Below are 17500 nucleotides of genomic sequence, written 5' to 3'. Positions count from 1 at the left end.
CAAGGATGAGATGGAGAGCTGAAGTGGAGAGATATATTTGGGTTGGAGAGAGGGCACACATATGACAGAGAACAGATCGACGTGGAGGCGATTTGTTTGTGGTCACCCCATAATAACCTAAGGCATATGGCTATAGACAGACAACAAATAGATTAACGACCGGCCGATACAAAAGAGGTAAAAAAATAATAACAGCGCATTTGAGTTTTCTTTATGTTGGTAAATATGCTAGTTGCGGCACTTCTTCCTGCTTAATGTCTTTACGCACGGGCATACTTTTCTCGCGAGTCGTGTGTTTCAGGAGGACAAAAATTCCTTGGCAAATTGTTCTTAGAGATTAATTGATTTGATGCCTACACTCCTTTGTACACGCTCAAGGATTCGAACTTGCTTAATTGTTTACTGCAGATAAGGCTGGAGACAACTGGAATTTTAGATGGACTGACTGATTGAATATAATTAAAATCTGGCAGTGCAACATAGAAATTTAGAGACAGAAATTAGACTTATTATGAATCTCTTCCTTTTACGCACAAAAACGCCACAATTATTGAGGGGACTAACTGAGAACAAGCAGAGATGAGTATTTTTTCTTATTCATTTTAGATGTAAATTGCTTCCACTCGCATTAGGAAATAAAATTAAAATGATGATGATGATGATGACGTCCCTCCTTCAGTACAAGCTATTCTGAAACAGGTAAAGATCAGTGACTTTTCTTAGACTCAGTTCGATTCAATTTGTTTCCAGTCACATTTTTAACATGATATGAAATTAAAATGATGATGATGATGATGATGATGATGATGACTGTGACCACTCACATATTTAGCGAGAAATAAGATTACAATAACGATAATGATGATGATGATGATGATTTTCTCCCCTCCTTATAAGAACCGCTCGACACTAAGAGGACGTGAACACCCTCTAGCGGCTCTGGGCGTAACTGGAGGAGGGGGCGGGGGGCAGGAGACGACAGTTCCCCCCGCCCCTGATATTTTGCATAATGAGGGTGGTTATGTGGGGGTAACGGCACAAGTTGCTCATAACATGCCTGATTCTGCACACTCCTCGCATACACGAACACGAGCATGCATAATCCCATCCCGCCACACGCCAGATTTTCAAACACACACACACACACACACACACACACACACACACACACACACACACACACACACACACACATACACTACCACATATGCTTGGAATACATATATCTGAGAGTCTTTGGTAGTGGAACTGTGAATAATGTATGACAGATGGAAACTGTCTTGCCTGTCAAACCGTACAGAGCTATAAACAAATCCTGGTCAGCGCCTTCACGAACTACTAAGATGTATGAGAGCATCGCGTGCTTAGTATATTGCTGTTCTTGCTACTGTTTTGTTTCTATTTCAACTACAGAACTATCCAGACTTAACTTCTTCGCTGCAAGTCTCCCCCAGGCTGAATAAAATAATTTCAAGGTAGCAAGAATAAACTTTTAAAAATCGCACTAAAAGGATATATGACTGTTTCTAACCCCTCCAATAAAAGAGGTCCTTCCTAGGTAAAATTTGCCCAAGAATAGCCTCCCCAAATTTCTCAAAGATTTCACGGGCTATTCGATACATGATATTCTTACCTCTGCCAGACAAGATACCCTTGGACAGCATCGTAACTAGAATGGGAATAACGAAGGCGATATCTGACGCCCCCACCCCCTTGATAAGTCAATACTGAGGTGCATAAAATTGTCGGGAAGTAGGAATAAGAAAATACAAAACAGAAAGGCTTACCGATATGGTTAAATGGGCAACGCGGCTCCTTAGGGCCATGTTCTCGGGGTCCATAGAGGCTGCAGCACCTCTCTCTTTAGGATTAATTACACATATACACTTAGATATCTTCGTGTGTGTGTGTGTGTGTGTGTGTGTGTGTGTGTGTGTGTGTGTGTGTGTGTGTGTGTGTGTGTGTGTGTGTGTGTGTGTGTGTGTGTGTGTGTGTGTGTGTGTGTTTTCATCATAGTGTGCGTCAGTAACAGAAGAAAATACTGAAACTCTCAGGCTTCTATCACATATTCTTAGCTGAATATAAATCGTCTGGAAGAGAATATTAAATCTGTCCCAATCTCGAGAGTTAACGGTACCGTATCAGTGTAAACACTCTCGACGTCTTATACTCACTCTCAACTAACTAAAACTGCCTGGCATAGCTGGAATAGAATGCAGGAGTTGTTCCGACCATGAGAGAGCTGAGGGTCACACGCAGAAATAAACCGGTACAGAAACGGTGCTTGAAAGGCCCCTAAGCTCACTAGATTACTGGGCTTGATCTCGTGGTCCGGTGATGACAAGGGACATAAACCCCAACTACGCTCATCCCATACCGAGTGTTGCCATGTCGGTGTTGGCGTGTTGATGGCGTGGCCGTGTTGTTTGTGCTGCCGTTTTGACTTTACTGCCGTGCTGTCGCTGTTGCCGTGTTGACTGTGTTGCCATGGTGTCGTTGTTGTCGTTTTCACATTACTGCCAGGTCAGGTTGGAGAGGCACACGACTGGACAGCGTTGAGTACGAAGGAGAAAGGATCATCCCAAACACAGAACTAGATCTTTCAAGAAATAAATTTGTCGTTATCACAGGTTTTCGATATCCAGTACGGTGGTATATGTTTTCCCTTTGTTTTTGCCCTTTTTTATATAATGCATGGTATTTCTGTTTATTATTTCCTGCCGGTTTCAGCTGAAGAGAAGTCTTCTTCTTTATTTTATTCTTGAAGCGCGGTTATACCTCTAGAAAGAAGGAACCTGGCTGCAGTTATCCTGTTTTCTTACGTTGCTACTCAGTCTTGCTCTCCGGTCTCATTAACTCCTTTTCTTACCATTTCTTCTTGTCATTTCATTTTCCTTCCACTCTCGTCTCCTCGGTTCGTACGTAATGCCCTTTTTAAGTGGCACAGAAGGAATCGACGCACCTCTTCCCTAGCGACTGATTTTGCATATTACACCTTAATAACTTCACTGTCATAATTTGTATCTATAATATACAAGAAGATGCTAATGTATAATGTACAAAATACAGTGCTAAGGAAGGGCTGTTACAAAATCTTAAAAAAAAAAAAAAAAAAAAAAAGGGGGGGGGGGGCACTACGAATATGATCCTTATACTGAGGCCGATGTGTTGTCATGTTTCAGGTTGGGAGGCCTACACGTGGCGTCACTGGGTGGTGCTGGCGGCGCTGGTGCTGCTGAGTGGGGGACTGGTGCTGGCCGTGGCCCTCCCCCTCGCATCCAGGGGTGAGGACGTGCCCCCGGCTCACGATGCCCTCTCCCGTGTCCACCGCATCCTCAGCAACGTTCCTCTCATCGACGGGTAAGTAAGTCGCTTCCCTGTCCAATTTCAGTAGCCAGGAGGTCTACTGACAGCTGGAAGACCTGTACTCGTATTACTGATAATTTTTGTGACACCTGTACTAGTTTCGCAGTCCAACTACGGAAGATGTTAATATACGTGTATAAATATATCTACCATCGACTCGGTAAGAGCTGGGAAAAGTGGCTGCTCTTAGTTGTTGCAATCCACCAAGTTCCTGTCCTATCACAACATGTTAAAAAAGAAGTTGAGCATCACCGTCCACCTCCCCACACTCTCCCGTATCCACAAACACGGCCCACAGGAAAAACCGACACAAGAAAAACACGTCCAGAAAAAATATTCATCACCCTCCCATTGCAGCGCCCTCACCTGAAGTAAAACGCGTGGGGCGGCCTGGGAGTATGGAACCCTGCCGAGTATTGACACACGAGGGGGCGCTAATGGATCAACACCTGAAGGGAAGAAGAGCCAGTGAGTTAGGCAGAGAGGGTGGCCATGGCATGTACAGTACTTGTATTTTGCCAGAGGATTTTGGTGTGAACAAAACTATTCAATTCGTATTTGCCCGAGGATTTTCGTGCAAACGAAACTATTTTACTCCTAGTTTGCCCGTGAGTTTTGCCAGCAATGTCAAACCTGATTCACTTTAACTTTATGCTGGTTTATGGTGCCTCATCACATAAAAGACTCGTCCCTCATACCTTCAGCTCTTCTCAACCACTCAGCTCCGACCCGAATCTCACTGTCATCATCCTGACACTATGAAATATTGACACAGGTGGGTTGAGGAGGGGGGCGGGGGAGAGACTAATGGATCGGCACCTGGAGTGAAGGAGAAATACTATCCTCCACTGGGGTCTGAGTGTTGAGGAAGCTGGTATGACATTAGTTGTGCCTACGTATGTGGCTTTTGGAAAGTGGAGAGAGGGAGGGAGGAATATATCCTCCTACTCACAGCATGCCCCTAGGGGGATACGTTTGTTAGAATTTTGCCAACTTTTACTGATATTATAACAATTTTTACATATTTCTCAGCGATTTTCGGGAAATTTTTGTGCTTTGCTACATTCTTTGGGGAGGGATGGGAAGGGATACTTTTCTACTCACTGCTCATCTTTAAGGATGTGTACTGTACGTGTATTTTAGCAGCAACGCCAAACCTCTTTGCTTTACCTTGATTTACAGTACAGAAACATGTCAGACTCGTCCCCCTCATAATTCTGAACACTCACCAGCCACTCAGTTCTGACCAAAATTTCCCTGTTGCCATCCTAACCCCATAAAATATTGACACACCATGGAGAGCTAATGGATCAACACCTGAGGGAAGGACAGTCACTATACACCTAGGGGGCCTGGGTATTGAGGAAGCTAGGGGTGGCCACCGAATGTTACTTATACCTTTACTTGGGTCCTGAGGGAAAGGGAACTACTTTACTTCCTACTCGCGTTCAGGAGAGTACTGAACGTGTGTTTTACCGCCAAACCTGTTGAGATATTCGTTTTCTTTCCCTTGATTAAGTTTATTCGTATAGCACAGAAACAGGGAAAGTGGCCAGTGAGTGGGTGGGGGGTGGTGTTCTTCTACTCACTACTCTTTTTTCTTTTTAAGCAAAGCCTTGTAAGTTTCGCATATTTTCTCGCGACCTTCTAGAAATGTTTAGACTTAGCAACTTTCTATTCATCTGAGAAGCATAGTGACTGCGGCTTTGCTCTGGAATCTCAGCGGAGCTAAAGAATAAACATTTCCGAGGAAGGAGAATCATTGTACAGGGTAGTTCATATTTTACGCAGCTCAGTTCTTGTGTGTTGCGGGGACGGTACAGCCACCATTACCAGAGTCTGCCCTGAGTCATTTTCTACCTACAATAACCTTTTTCATGCTTTATAACGTCCATTTTTACATCCATTGATTGCATAACTGATTAGTAATGTCATGAAGCAATCTAAATATCATCGCTTCCTCACACAAGCAAACAGAGCCGTTCCTGCAACACACAGCACTGGAAAGCACAATAGTTGGGCCACCCTGTACAGATACAACAATCCGTTCGCCTCTCCCGCCTCATTCTCATTGCTAGGTTCACAAATGCGTGGATGAGGCGTGGAGAACAAGGGTACATACAATCACACACAAATGAATGATGATATGCACCCCAGTCCACCAAATCCTATTGTAGCGTCTGGGATTCAAGAACGAAATAAAGGCAGGAGAGGAGGGCAGACTTTAGTACTGGGCAAGTATTCTCGTCGTTTAAGGGGCCTCGCAAGCAACTCTTGCTTAGTTTTGGAAGCCGGGGACAAAATATCGTCCCCTGTTTACAAAACTAAAGAAAAAAATAATAAGGTTTACGAGCCACCATAGTTCCCTTGAATAACAGATGAATCTAGTAATAGTGCTACACAGCTGTAATATTAATATTACATATAAAAGCTTAAGGGCAATTAGAGTGATCATGTTATGGGACTGATTCCATGACTGCATCTAACTATATTAGCTTCCGTTGCAATGTTAAATTTAAGAACCGTCAATATTCATTTTATTGCTGAGCAGACTTCACGCCAGTATTATCCAGTGCAATAAACATATTATAAATGATAACAGTCCGGTCAAAAATTCTCTTCCATATCGGACGAATTTTTACGAAATCAACATCCATCATCGCAAATGCCATATCCGTCCGTCCATCATCCCCTTCTTTATTGCCCCATCAGGATCGTAGGGGCCCGGGGATAGGCTGCTCAGTCCACATGTTTTAGGAGAATGATCAGTACTCAAAACTAATATTAAAATTTCGTAACAGTCTGCTAAACTTTCCTGCTTGCCAAGGGTCGCGACATTAGCCAACAAAAAGAATATTACCCTTCCTATATTGTTAGACGAATCTAACGAATTTTACAATATCAACCACTATGTCAAGCCTTATATAGAAAAATTCCGACCATGTACCAAAAAACCACATACAATCTGAGGAGACTCGCGATAATCAGAAGAAAAACATGGAATCAAAAAGATAATACTTTTTTTTTTTTTTTTTTTTTTGCCGATTATCATGTCGCAAGGCATCGTGTAATAACATACCGTACAATTTAGATTATCAGTCGATTTCTACAATTATATAATCCTTTGTCGCAGCACTGTTATGAAAATTTAAATAGGCCTACTACCAAATTCTCTTATTAGACGAGATTCCGGACAGCGCCCAACAAAAATATATATCATCATCCTCCCGCGCCGCTTGAAAACATTCGGGGACGCAAGGGAATTGTGTGTGTGTGTGTGTGTGTGTGTGTGTGTGTGTGTGTGTGTGTGTGTGTGTGTGTGTGTGTGTGTGTGTGTGTGTGTGTGTGTGTGTGTGTGTGTGTGTGTGTGTATGTGTGTGTGGAGCATTGTCCTAACACTCCCTCAACCCAGCCGGCCCACATTTGTCTCCATCAAGGGTGGTTGCCGGGAGCGCCTGCTGCTTGTCCGCCTCTCAGCATGAAAATATATGAGGCGGGGAGAGTGACGTGTTGGGGAATGATGGCTACCGTTTTGGGATTATTGTCTGCTATGTCTTTATTTCTAGAGATATGGGGGACTTGGGATTTAGGGATTACTGGCCGAAAATGTATGTAGCGAGGAAAGTGACGCGCCGGGGACTGCTGGTTACCGTTCTGGGATTAGTCAGCCATTTTTGTATTATCAGGGGTTTTGGATTTGGGATTACCGTTTTGGGACTGTCTGCTATTGTTCTATTTCTAGGTGCTTGAGGATTTGGGATTTGCGGATTACTGCTTACTCTTTCGGACTACTGTATCGCAATTTTTTTTTATATACTTCTAGGGGCTTGTGGATTTAGGACTAGGGGGATTACTAGATACTTTTAAAGATTACTGTCCCGCCATTTCTTTAAATCTACGGGTTTGGGGATTTGGGATTATGGGATTACTTGCTACCGTTTGGGGATAAAATTTCTTTCATTTCTCTTTCACTGGCTCACAACCGTCTACCATTTCTCGGGATTCTGGAGTTACCATCTGCCTCAACTGAAGGGTTCTGGGGTATTTACAGGTAACTTATGCATTTTTTTTTTTCAGCTTCAAAATTTCGCCCTGCTTGATGAAATTCGAGCCAAATTAAAAATAGGAAATACAATAAGTTGTGTTTTTGACATCACTGATGGACATATTTGCGTTCTGTTGATAAAATTACTGCTAAAATAATGGCAAAAATTAATATACTGTACGTCAGCATCATTTTTCTTTTTTTTATGAACCTTGCATTTCTAGAACGCTTTATGTATTAATGTTGATGAATTTGACCTCTCCCAGTATTTTTCTTTTCCTCTCTCTCTCTCTCTCTCTCTGCCGTGTGTGTGTGTGTGTGTGTGTGTGTGTGTGTGTGTGTGTGTGTGTGTGTGTGTGTGTGTGTGTGTGTGTGTGTGTGTGTGTGTGTGTGTGTGTGTGTGTGTGTGTGTGTGTGTGTGTGTGTGCGTGCGTGCGTGCGTGCGTGCGTGCGTGTTTCTATATGAACTTCAGCCTAATGCAATAAATCTATAATCAGAGATACGGAAAATTAACTTGACACTTCCGAGCAATTCTCTTCATTGCATTTGCCTGATGAATTTGATTTGCAACACATTTTTCAATTTTTTGTTTCCTTTTTTAAGGGTGCTCTTGCTTTTTGCGACGTTGGAGCTAATTTAACTGATGTATATTAATTTTAGGGAAAAATGAATTTGGCATGTCCAAGAGTATTTTTCTGGGTTATGATGATGAAACAGACCTCTCTCTCTCTCTCTCTCTCTCTCTCTCTCTCTCTCTGTATGTGTGTGTGTGTGTGTGTGTGTGTGTGTAAGGACAAATCAGAAGTAGAAGTGTGATGCGAATGTGTGTATACGAGATGTGCGCATGTATGTATGTATGTATGTAAGCTCATTCCATTGCCCTTCATCGGAATTTCCCGTAATTGAATTTGGTAGAACTATATTTTGCGGTTATTGTGCTCCATCCCAATCCTACCCATAGCGAAATATTCCAGCGTATATCCGAGTGAAAACTTAATTTGCTCAGTACCGAATTCTTTCACTCTTCATTTACCCTTCTCCTTTAATAAATCAACCCCAAATTTTCTAAAAGGAATTAAAATGCACTCTCATACACAAGAATATACACAAACAAATAAACAGACAAAAACAAGCACAAATACACACAAACACAGGCATGTACGCAAGCACACATACACCCCCCCACTCCCTGATTCGTCCCCCCTCACACACACACACACACACACACACACACACACACACACACACACACACACACACACACAGAACTGAAGTGCACAAAGGCCAGTCAATCAGATTCGCAATAGTTGGCCAAGTGATTAGCGCTAAGGGAGGAGGAGGGGGGGAGGGGGAAGATGAGGGGGAAGGGGAGAGGGGAGGGCGAGGGGGGAGGGGGGCATTCAACGTGTGGGGGGGGGACCCTGTGCTAATAACCAGGCTTTGGTGGAGGGATAAACGCATATGTCCGTCTAAAAATAAACAGCCACACACGCTTTATTTTTATTTTTTATTTTTTTTTAGTTTTTTTTAATTCTTTTATCACCGTTAATCTGGGGAAGTTGTCTTTTATTTTATTTTTGCTACCTCCGGACGACTTTATTCCGCTTTGGAGAGACCTTTTCGAACTACTGTGTGTGTGTGTGTGTGTGTGTGTGTGTGTGTGTGTGTGTGTGTGTGTGTGTGTGTGTGTGTGTGTGTGTGTGTGTGTGTGTGAAATTTGACGAGACTGAATTATGAGGTACTGAGTCTCCTTGGTTATTAATGAGATCAACCCTCCAGTCCGACTACTTTTAACCATCAATCGAACTGAGGAGGGTTACGGATTTCTATCAGACGAAAATAAAGCAATAATGAAGAGCTGGCTATTTCTTTCATTAATCTATTTTATTTTATTCACTTCCCGAGACGACTTTTTTGCACTAGTGGAAGTAAGATACAACCTTCATTACCTCCTTCACTACTAAAGGTCTGTCCCGAGCTCAATAAAATCCCAATAATAAAATACATCTCTACCTCAAGGGAATGAAGGGGTGTACTTGTCTTTTCTTCATTATTCATTACTACTACCGAAAAGCAGTAGAGCTGTTTTAATATACGCATAAATCCCACTCAATCCGCGACTGATGCTGGCTGAATTCACGCCATTAGAGACGGAACCTGACTCCCAAGCCAAATAAAACCACTTATCGGCCGTTAAAGGAAAATAATTATAAGATTTTTTGCTGTCCTGAGAGAGTTACAGCAGACGTTAAACCTAAGAGGACGGGAAGCTAATCCTGAAGTAACTGAAGCTGTCTGAGTGTAGACGGGAATAGCAGTTCAGATTTCTCGTGTCTTGAGGGAATTGCTGAAGAATGCTTTTAATTACTTCACTCTCACAACGTATATCTTGTTCTTGCTGCGTGCGGACGGCTCTTCTTTATTCAGGGGAGATTTCTGGCGGTGGAGGGGTTAATGAAGGCTATTTCTACCCCCTCTACTGTACTTCTAAAAAGCTCTCCTTAGCTGAGCGAAATTGCAGATAGCGAGAATATAGTGAAAAATACATTTGATCGAAAACGTTAACATTCTGGGAAAAGGAGACTGAATAAAACATCCGTCTGTAATCGAAAAAAAAAATAGCTAAGAGTTCTCCCGCTCAAACATTGGTAACGACTAATAATAAAATAGGAGGAAAACAACCAGGCGAGCTGGATTTTCGATAACACTCACATTTATTGTCGCATCCACATTCACCGCCGCGACTGGGGACAGAAAAACAAAATAATGGTGAAAATGTTATCAGCCAGGCGAACAGAAATGGCTCAGCGCTGCAGCCACCGCTTATCTGGCATTACCGGCGAGGGGATGGAAAACTGACACTGATAAGCGACTGAAATGGCCCTCATGACAATATCCGTCGATGCTGGACGCTAAGCCGCCGGTATATTCAGTGGGGATGTATATATAACTCTTTGTGTGTTTTTGCGGGCCATTCAGATAATACATTCTAATCCCTTACATGACAACTGAGTGGGGCGTCAGGAGGAAACACTACCTGGATTAAGTGGAGATCAGGTGGTGACTGCCACTAAACACTGCAATTCTTTTTTAATTTGACTCCCGTATGTCTAGTTGTGGTTCAGTTTCTTTGCACCGTCTCGGAAACCTCTCGTAGGCTAAGGTATTTTGAAACATTCAGTAGCTCTGCACTATATTTTCTTTCCCAAGTCCTCTTTGTAAGGAGTTTTTTGCGGTCGATTTGGCTCGATGCAACGGTATTCTTACTCGTAACTGCGTATCATATTATTAGGTTCTGTCATGGATTCCAAAGAGTAACAGAAGTGCTGACAACATCTGCACTTTTGAAACAACCCATCAGGTTCTGCCACGGTTCCGACACGGTGTAAAGGGAATAGAGACCATAACCGTACGTCATCTCGTAAGCTTCTGCCACGATTCTGACACGGTGCAAAAGAACTATTGACCGCAATTATACGTCATCTCGTAAGGTTCTGCCATCGTTCTGATATAGTGTAAAGGAACTACTGACCACAACTTTTCCTCCTTTCCCCCTCAGCCACAACGACCTTGCGTGGAACCTGCGGAACTTCATCCACAACAAACTGGAAAAGGTTGACCTGTCGCAGAACCTAAGTGAGGTGGAGCCCTGGGGCAGCTCCCCCTGGTCCCACACCGACCTGGCCAGGATGCGACACGGCAGAGTCGGGGCTCAGGTACGAATAAGTCGGGTAGCAGGTAAGTTGAGGCGCAGGTGAGTTTGGGCGCAGGTGGGTTGGAAGCAGGAGGGTGGGGGCGCAGGTGAGTCAGGGTGCAGGTGATTTGGGGCGCAGGTGAGTCAGGGTGCAGGTGATTTGGGGCGCAGGTGAGTCAGGGTGCAGGTGATTTGGGGAGCAGGTGAGTCAGGGTGCAGGTGATTTGAGGCGCAGGTGATTTAGGGCTCAGGTGATATGAGGCGCAGGTAAAAAGGGTCAGGGTGTGGGTGAATCAGTGCCCAAGTGAGGCGGACTGCAGGTGAGCAGGATCAAGGCACAGATGAGTTGGAACGGTGAGTCAGGATGCATCTAAGTCGGGTCAGGAAGCAGATGAGTCAATGCACAGGTGAGTCTGTCACAGCAGAGTCAAGGTGCAGGTGAATCGGGGTGCAGGTGAATCGGTGCACAGGGGAGTTGGTTCGCCAGTGGGTCAGAGTCCAGGTGAGTCAGGGTGCAGATGCGACGAGACACAGATGAGTCAGAGTGTAGATGAGTAGGAGTACATGTTAAGTCTGGTAATAGGTGAGTCGGAGTGAAGGTGATTCAATGTGCGGATGAATCGAGTCACAGGTAAGTCAGGGTACAGGTGAGTTGAGTCACAGGTGAGTCAGAGTGGAGGTGAGTCGGGGCACAGGTTACTCGGGGTGGGGTGCAAGTGAGTCAGGCTGGGGCGCAGGTTTGATACGAGTCACTAAGTCGGAGCACCGGGAAGACCTCAGGTAGTGGAAAGGTCAAGGTGGGATTTCTTATATCTGGTGAAAACCTCGAACCGCTAATGATGCCAGCAGAAGTTTCAAAGGCACATCACAATTTTTGATTATTATTTCGAATTCGTATAGGAGAGGGCAAAAAGAAAACAGTGGCGCTCATTTGGGGGCTTGAATATGATAGTTAATGAAGAGGCAAAAACGTTCCTTACTGAATGAAGTAATTTTGGTTCATATAGATGTAATAAATGCTTCCTAAAATTACGGAAAAGTGAGTTCATGCCGGATTAACCCAGTGAATTCGCCGACGTCGCTTTTAGTTTATTCTTGTTGCTTCCAGACGATTTTATTCAGCCTAGAAAAGACCTCACACAGTAAAAGCGTGTTAATGAAGGCCACGACTAACTCCTCCAATCCTCAGCCTCTCCTAAGCTCCATATAAACGTCCGTGGGCAGCAATATTGAACTAAAATATACCTCACCGGAGTCACTGGTTTAATTTCTTCACTTTCATTACCGTACTATTATTATTATCATTATTTATTTTTTTTTGGCGCCTGGTGGTTTACTGGGTAATTATTGCACTCCAATCGGACTGAGCCGGTGAAGGTTTATATCCAAGGGATGGTTGGGGTTTATTGCTCATGTAATGCCACTCAGGGATTAGTGGGGTTGGTCACTCTCATCTTAAATGTCGGGACCAACTCCCTAGCCCCGGGCTCCTACGTTCCTCATGGGGCAATGTAGGATTCGATGATGGATGGATGTATTATTATTATTATTATTATTATTATTATTATTATTATTACTATTACTACTACTACTATTACTATATCTTGCAACCTTCAAAGGAAATTGATAAGAGCGGATTATCGCAATGAAGGGATTAGATGTCAATCCCATGAATATCTTTACCACTGGAGATAAATTTTTAGTCTAATAAAATCGTCTGGTGTCAGCAGGAATAAACGAAAATAAGCGTCACCGAATCAAAAACATAAATTATAGAAACCAACACACAGAGGCACACGAAACATTTCACATTTTACCCCGGCTTCAGGCTGTACGCTCAATTTTTATTTTATTTTTATTTTTTTCAGAATAAATGCATCAAGCCAGTTTCAATAATGCCCAGTAATCCGCAGCCCTTTTAAAGCATAAATATTTGCTCGATAAAAGTTAGGGTACGTCTGTGTGTGTGTGTGTGTAGGGGTGGGGTGGGGAAAAGGGGAGAGATGTATACGAGTTTGTGTGTGTGTGTGTGTGTGTGTGTGTGTGTGTGTGTGTGTGTGTGTGTGTGTGTGTGTGTGTGTGTGTGTGTGTGTGTGTGTGTGTGTGTGTGTGTGTGTGTGTGTGTGTGTGAGGCTTCTGTATTTGTGTATGGTTTGTATATTTTCGGAGGGAATAACGAGGGTGGGGTGGAGGCGCAATATTAAAATACATCCTTTTATTCCCATAATTCGCGAGGCTTAATTGTCCACGTAACGTACAGCACAATACCGGCACACACACACACACACACACACACACACACACACACACACACACACACACACACACACACACACACACACACACACACACACACGGGAGTTACGGTGTCAGAATTATTATTTTTTTCAATCACTCAGTCATTAAGCAGTGAAGAGACCGAGTATTTACTTCGTTTCTTACGTGGCATTACTTTTCAAGGTACCCTGCAGACTTAAAGCTTCCTAACACCTTTTCCTAAGCTATTTATTTTGCTTATTATGCGTTACTATCGTCTTTGGTGTTCCTTAAATCATTCTCATATCGCCATACTCTGCATAAGTAAGATGCAGAATGATACTAACCAGTCGGATCCAAAAATAAATCGCTAAGGAAGAGGTGTCAGGAAGCCTCCTTACTCAACGTGAATACGAGCCCATGTGTCGTTCGCGTGTAGGTTTTAATCTCCCAGAGGCGATCAGAGGAAGGTTAGTTATCTGAGAGGTTCAAAGGCATGAGATCAAACTATCGTCGTTAAAACATTCATGGGTAGGCGACCGGATCAATACCCTTTTCACCTACTCATTATCCTTACCTGTGGCTTAGGGCTGTACAGGTATTACAGGTGACATGGGGGGTTTTCGTAAAACCTCTTCGGTTGTGATTTATTTTGTATGTAAGTCAATATTCTCTCGTATGTAATGTCTCTGCAATACTGACACACTACGTTAGTAACAGGGAAGAAAATGTTGAGGTGTAATGTGCAAAATATATCGCTATGAAATATGTGTTAAGGAATCTCACAAACCACTTCTAATAAGACCCACAGACCTCCAGGCATCCTATCAATAAATGAATGAATAAATAAATAAACGTAAATGTAAATGTAAACAGACAAATAAAGGAATAAAAATAAACGTAAATGTAAATGATTAAATAAAAATAAAGGTAAATGTAAGCGTAAATCTTAGTGTAAATTTAAATAAATAAATAAACATGAAAATCAAAGTAACTCTGCCCCCCCCCCCATACATCAAAGTATTAACCCTTTTCCCTCGCCGCCAGTTCTGGGCAGCCTATGTGCCGTGTGGTGCGCAATTCCTCAATGCGGCGCAGGTGACGCTGGAGCAGATCGACGTAATTAAGAGAATGATCACCAGGTACTCGGATCAACTCGGATACGCTCATTCGTACCTCAGTAAGTAGCTGGGATTAGTATATTAGATAGGCAGATGGACAGCAAGACAGATAGATAGATAGATAGATATAATCAATGATAGACATTGATAGACAGGTACAATAACGGTCACTGATATATATATATATATATATATATATATATATATATATATATATATATATATATATATATATATAGTGTACTTCACAATTATCACAGTTTTAATATATGACTTAAGTTTACCTATTCGAAGTCATATGCACCGTGTTTACTCTGAGGCGATCAAATAAGAAAATTTTTTTTTTCATTCATTGCCAGACGCCATGTATCCCAAACGGGGTGGTCAAGGGCTTAGAGTTAATTGTTTTACAGGGAGGGGCACTAATCCTCCACCAACCCCACTTGACACGTAGGGAGAACGTTATGCCAACAGCATCTGGTGTTCCCAGGCGGTCACCCATCCAAGTACTAATCAGACCCAACTTTGCTTAACTTTGCTGATCGGACGGGAAGCGGTGTACTCAACGTGGCATGGAAAAATGAAATGCTCTGAGCCCTGTTCACTCACAGATGTAATTCTGTGTTATGTGCAGTGCTGATGGAACCATGTTTATTTAATAGTGGTTCAGTGAAATAATTGTGTAGATACAAGAACTCACCTGACTACTGTTAAATTAATGCTTGTGTTGGGCTGTGCTGTGTTGTGTGCATGTCTGATGGTGCCACGTTTACTCATTGCTGGGTCCCTGAAAAAATGGTGTAGATATATGAACCCACCTAATCAATTAAATTACTGTGTTATGTCGTCCGCAGGTCTGATGGAGGTGTACAACTCTGGTCGGATCGCCAGTCTGATGGGCGTGGAGGGCGGCCACCTGATGGGCGCCAGTCTGTCAGTGCTCAGGATGTACTACGACCTTGGCATCCGATACCTCACCCTCACACACACCTGCAACACGCCATGGTAGGTTGTGTGCACCTGTATCACCCTCACACACACACACACACACACACACACACACACACACACAAACACACACACCTGCAATACGCCATGGTAGATTGTGTGCACCTGTATCACACACACACACACACACACACACACACACACACACACACACACACACACACACACACACACCTGTAACATACTTTGATGTATTGTGTACATCCGTATTATGAGTAAGAAACACTTGCAACACACTTTTGGGAAGCATCTGTCACACGCTAATTACCTGGAACACACCTTTCCAACACCCATACACTGATTGCCTTTGACTGCCGCACTGCCAGGCAATATGACACCTGAGCCATCCACACATACAACGTACACCTCCGATGCGTTGGAATTACATGTGTGGTACACTTGGGTAGTTCACGCGATGTGCTGATTACTCGTTGACAACAACTCAGCACAGTAACACTTCTACCTATGCTCTACGTATCTAAAATTATCTTCCATGCTCTCCTTGTACCTGCATCATTCACACGTGCAATATACCTTAATGATACCCCTGTCACCCCATGCCCACATCTGTATCATCCACACCTGCCATGCGTCACTCATATGTATATTGATGGTCCGCAATATCATCACACATTGTTAACGTACCTAACATGCACTGGGCACATTTGTATCTCCCAAAGCGCACTCTGCTAACACCTGTCACGCTACATACTCACACCTTCATTTACACACCTGCAGCATACCGTGACATCACACCTAATGTGTTTTACACCTGTATCATCTTGAACTGCAAAATGCCACTCAAAATATTTTAGTAATTCATGCCCGTTTTGTCACCTAAAGTACCCCAATTCACTTTTTTTATGCAATTAACTCTAGACACCGAGCGGACAACCCATTCCCGAGATCCAACAGCCTACCTGCCACATACAAATTTAAGAATGATCCCCAGCATCCCACAAACGTCATCACTTGAGCATCGATCTCTCAATTTTCTGGTATGCAGGGGATATTAACTTCAGATGCGGTGTTAAGGTGTTAGTGGAGGTATTTATATAACGTTTTGGTGGAATAAAACAGAAACACAATTAATACTGTGTTACTCTGAAGTTAAGGTATTTGCAGGGGCATTTTCAATACTTTTGGCGGGTTCATATAAAAAGAGGAACGAAAATGGTGATATTGTAGTATTAAGGTGTTAGCTCGAGTATTTTCCTGAAGTTTCGGCGGGGTCATACACAAGAGCAGTGAACACGTTAATACTGAACTAAATTCCACAAATTATTCCTTGCAGCGACCGGGATCAAGCACACAGACACCACAGTATCCAGCCCACTGCTTTGTCTACCAAAACCTCTTTTATAGTATCTCTTACCTCTTACCTACACGCCAGTTACGTCCGAACCCACACATGTACACTTTAATCACAACACACGAGACATTTATTTATCATTTACTTATTCATTTATTTATTGTACAAGTCAGGCTTCGTCTACATCTAACAACACACTTTACTAGCATATCTTTTGGTCACATACTATCCACATATACATTATATACTTTCTGTAATTCCGGGTTACACACACTTTACATTTGGGTGACGTCATATTTAGTATACTCTTTCTGCCACCAGATGATATTAATCAACTTCGAAGAGGCCTCTTGTATTGACGGGGTTTATTAAGGCTATATTTAACTCTTCCAAATCGAAAAGTGTATCCTTAGCTAAATAAATTAAATAAAACAGTCAAGAAATGGCAAAAAGAGAGAAAGAATAATCCACGAGGTCCAGATATAATATTTCCATACTGATACAGCCACACACGCCTATATTTAATCTTATAACTGAATACACACTTCCTATACGCTTTAATCATAGGAACATCCCTGAGGCTACCTTTTGTCACCTGCGCAATCTATCACTTTTATAGAATCCTAGCAAACACAAAACAACTTACACATGCCTCTTTGTCTTTATATACTGTATTCTGTACTTTTGGGATGTGTAC

The 17500-nt window shown here is 42.8% G+C and overlaps 1 protein-coding gene and 1 pseudogene across 1 annotated transcript in view; one reads left to right on the top strand and one right to left on the bottom strand.

Annotated features, from left to right (window-relative positions):
• The window catches only part of LOC145412079 (dipeptidase 1-like), a 93356-nt gene that overhangs the window by 43446 nt on the left and 32410 nt on the right, over positions 1–17500 (top strand). Inside the window, exons 4-7 of the mRNA XM_080281997.1 lie at positions 3183–3360; positions 10972–11128; positions 14410–14542; positions 15338–15488. Of these exons, the coding sequence (XP_080138123.1) occupies positions 3183–3360; positions 10972–11128; positions 14410–14542; positions 15338–15488 (619 nt within the window). The remainder of the gene's footprint in view (positions 1–3182; positions 3361–10971; positions 11129–14409; positions 14543–15337; positions 15489–17500) is intronic.
• Positions 14949–15067, bottom strand: LOC145412283 (5S ribosomal RNA; annotated as a pseudogene).

The sequence above is a fragment of the Coenobita brevimanus genome, chromosome 92 (genome assembly GCF_032717465.1).
Source record: "Coenobita brevimanus isolate Jiangsu-jjx chromosome 92, ASM3271746v2, whole genome shotgun sequence".
Lineage (NCBI taxonomy): Eukaryota > Metazoa > Arthropoda > Malacostraca > Decapoda > Coenobitidae > Coenobita > Coenobita brevimanus.
This window is presented reverse-complemented; position numbering and strand designations above follow the sequence as displayed.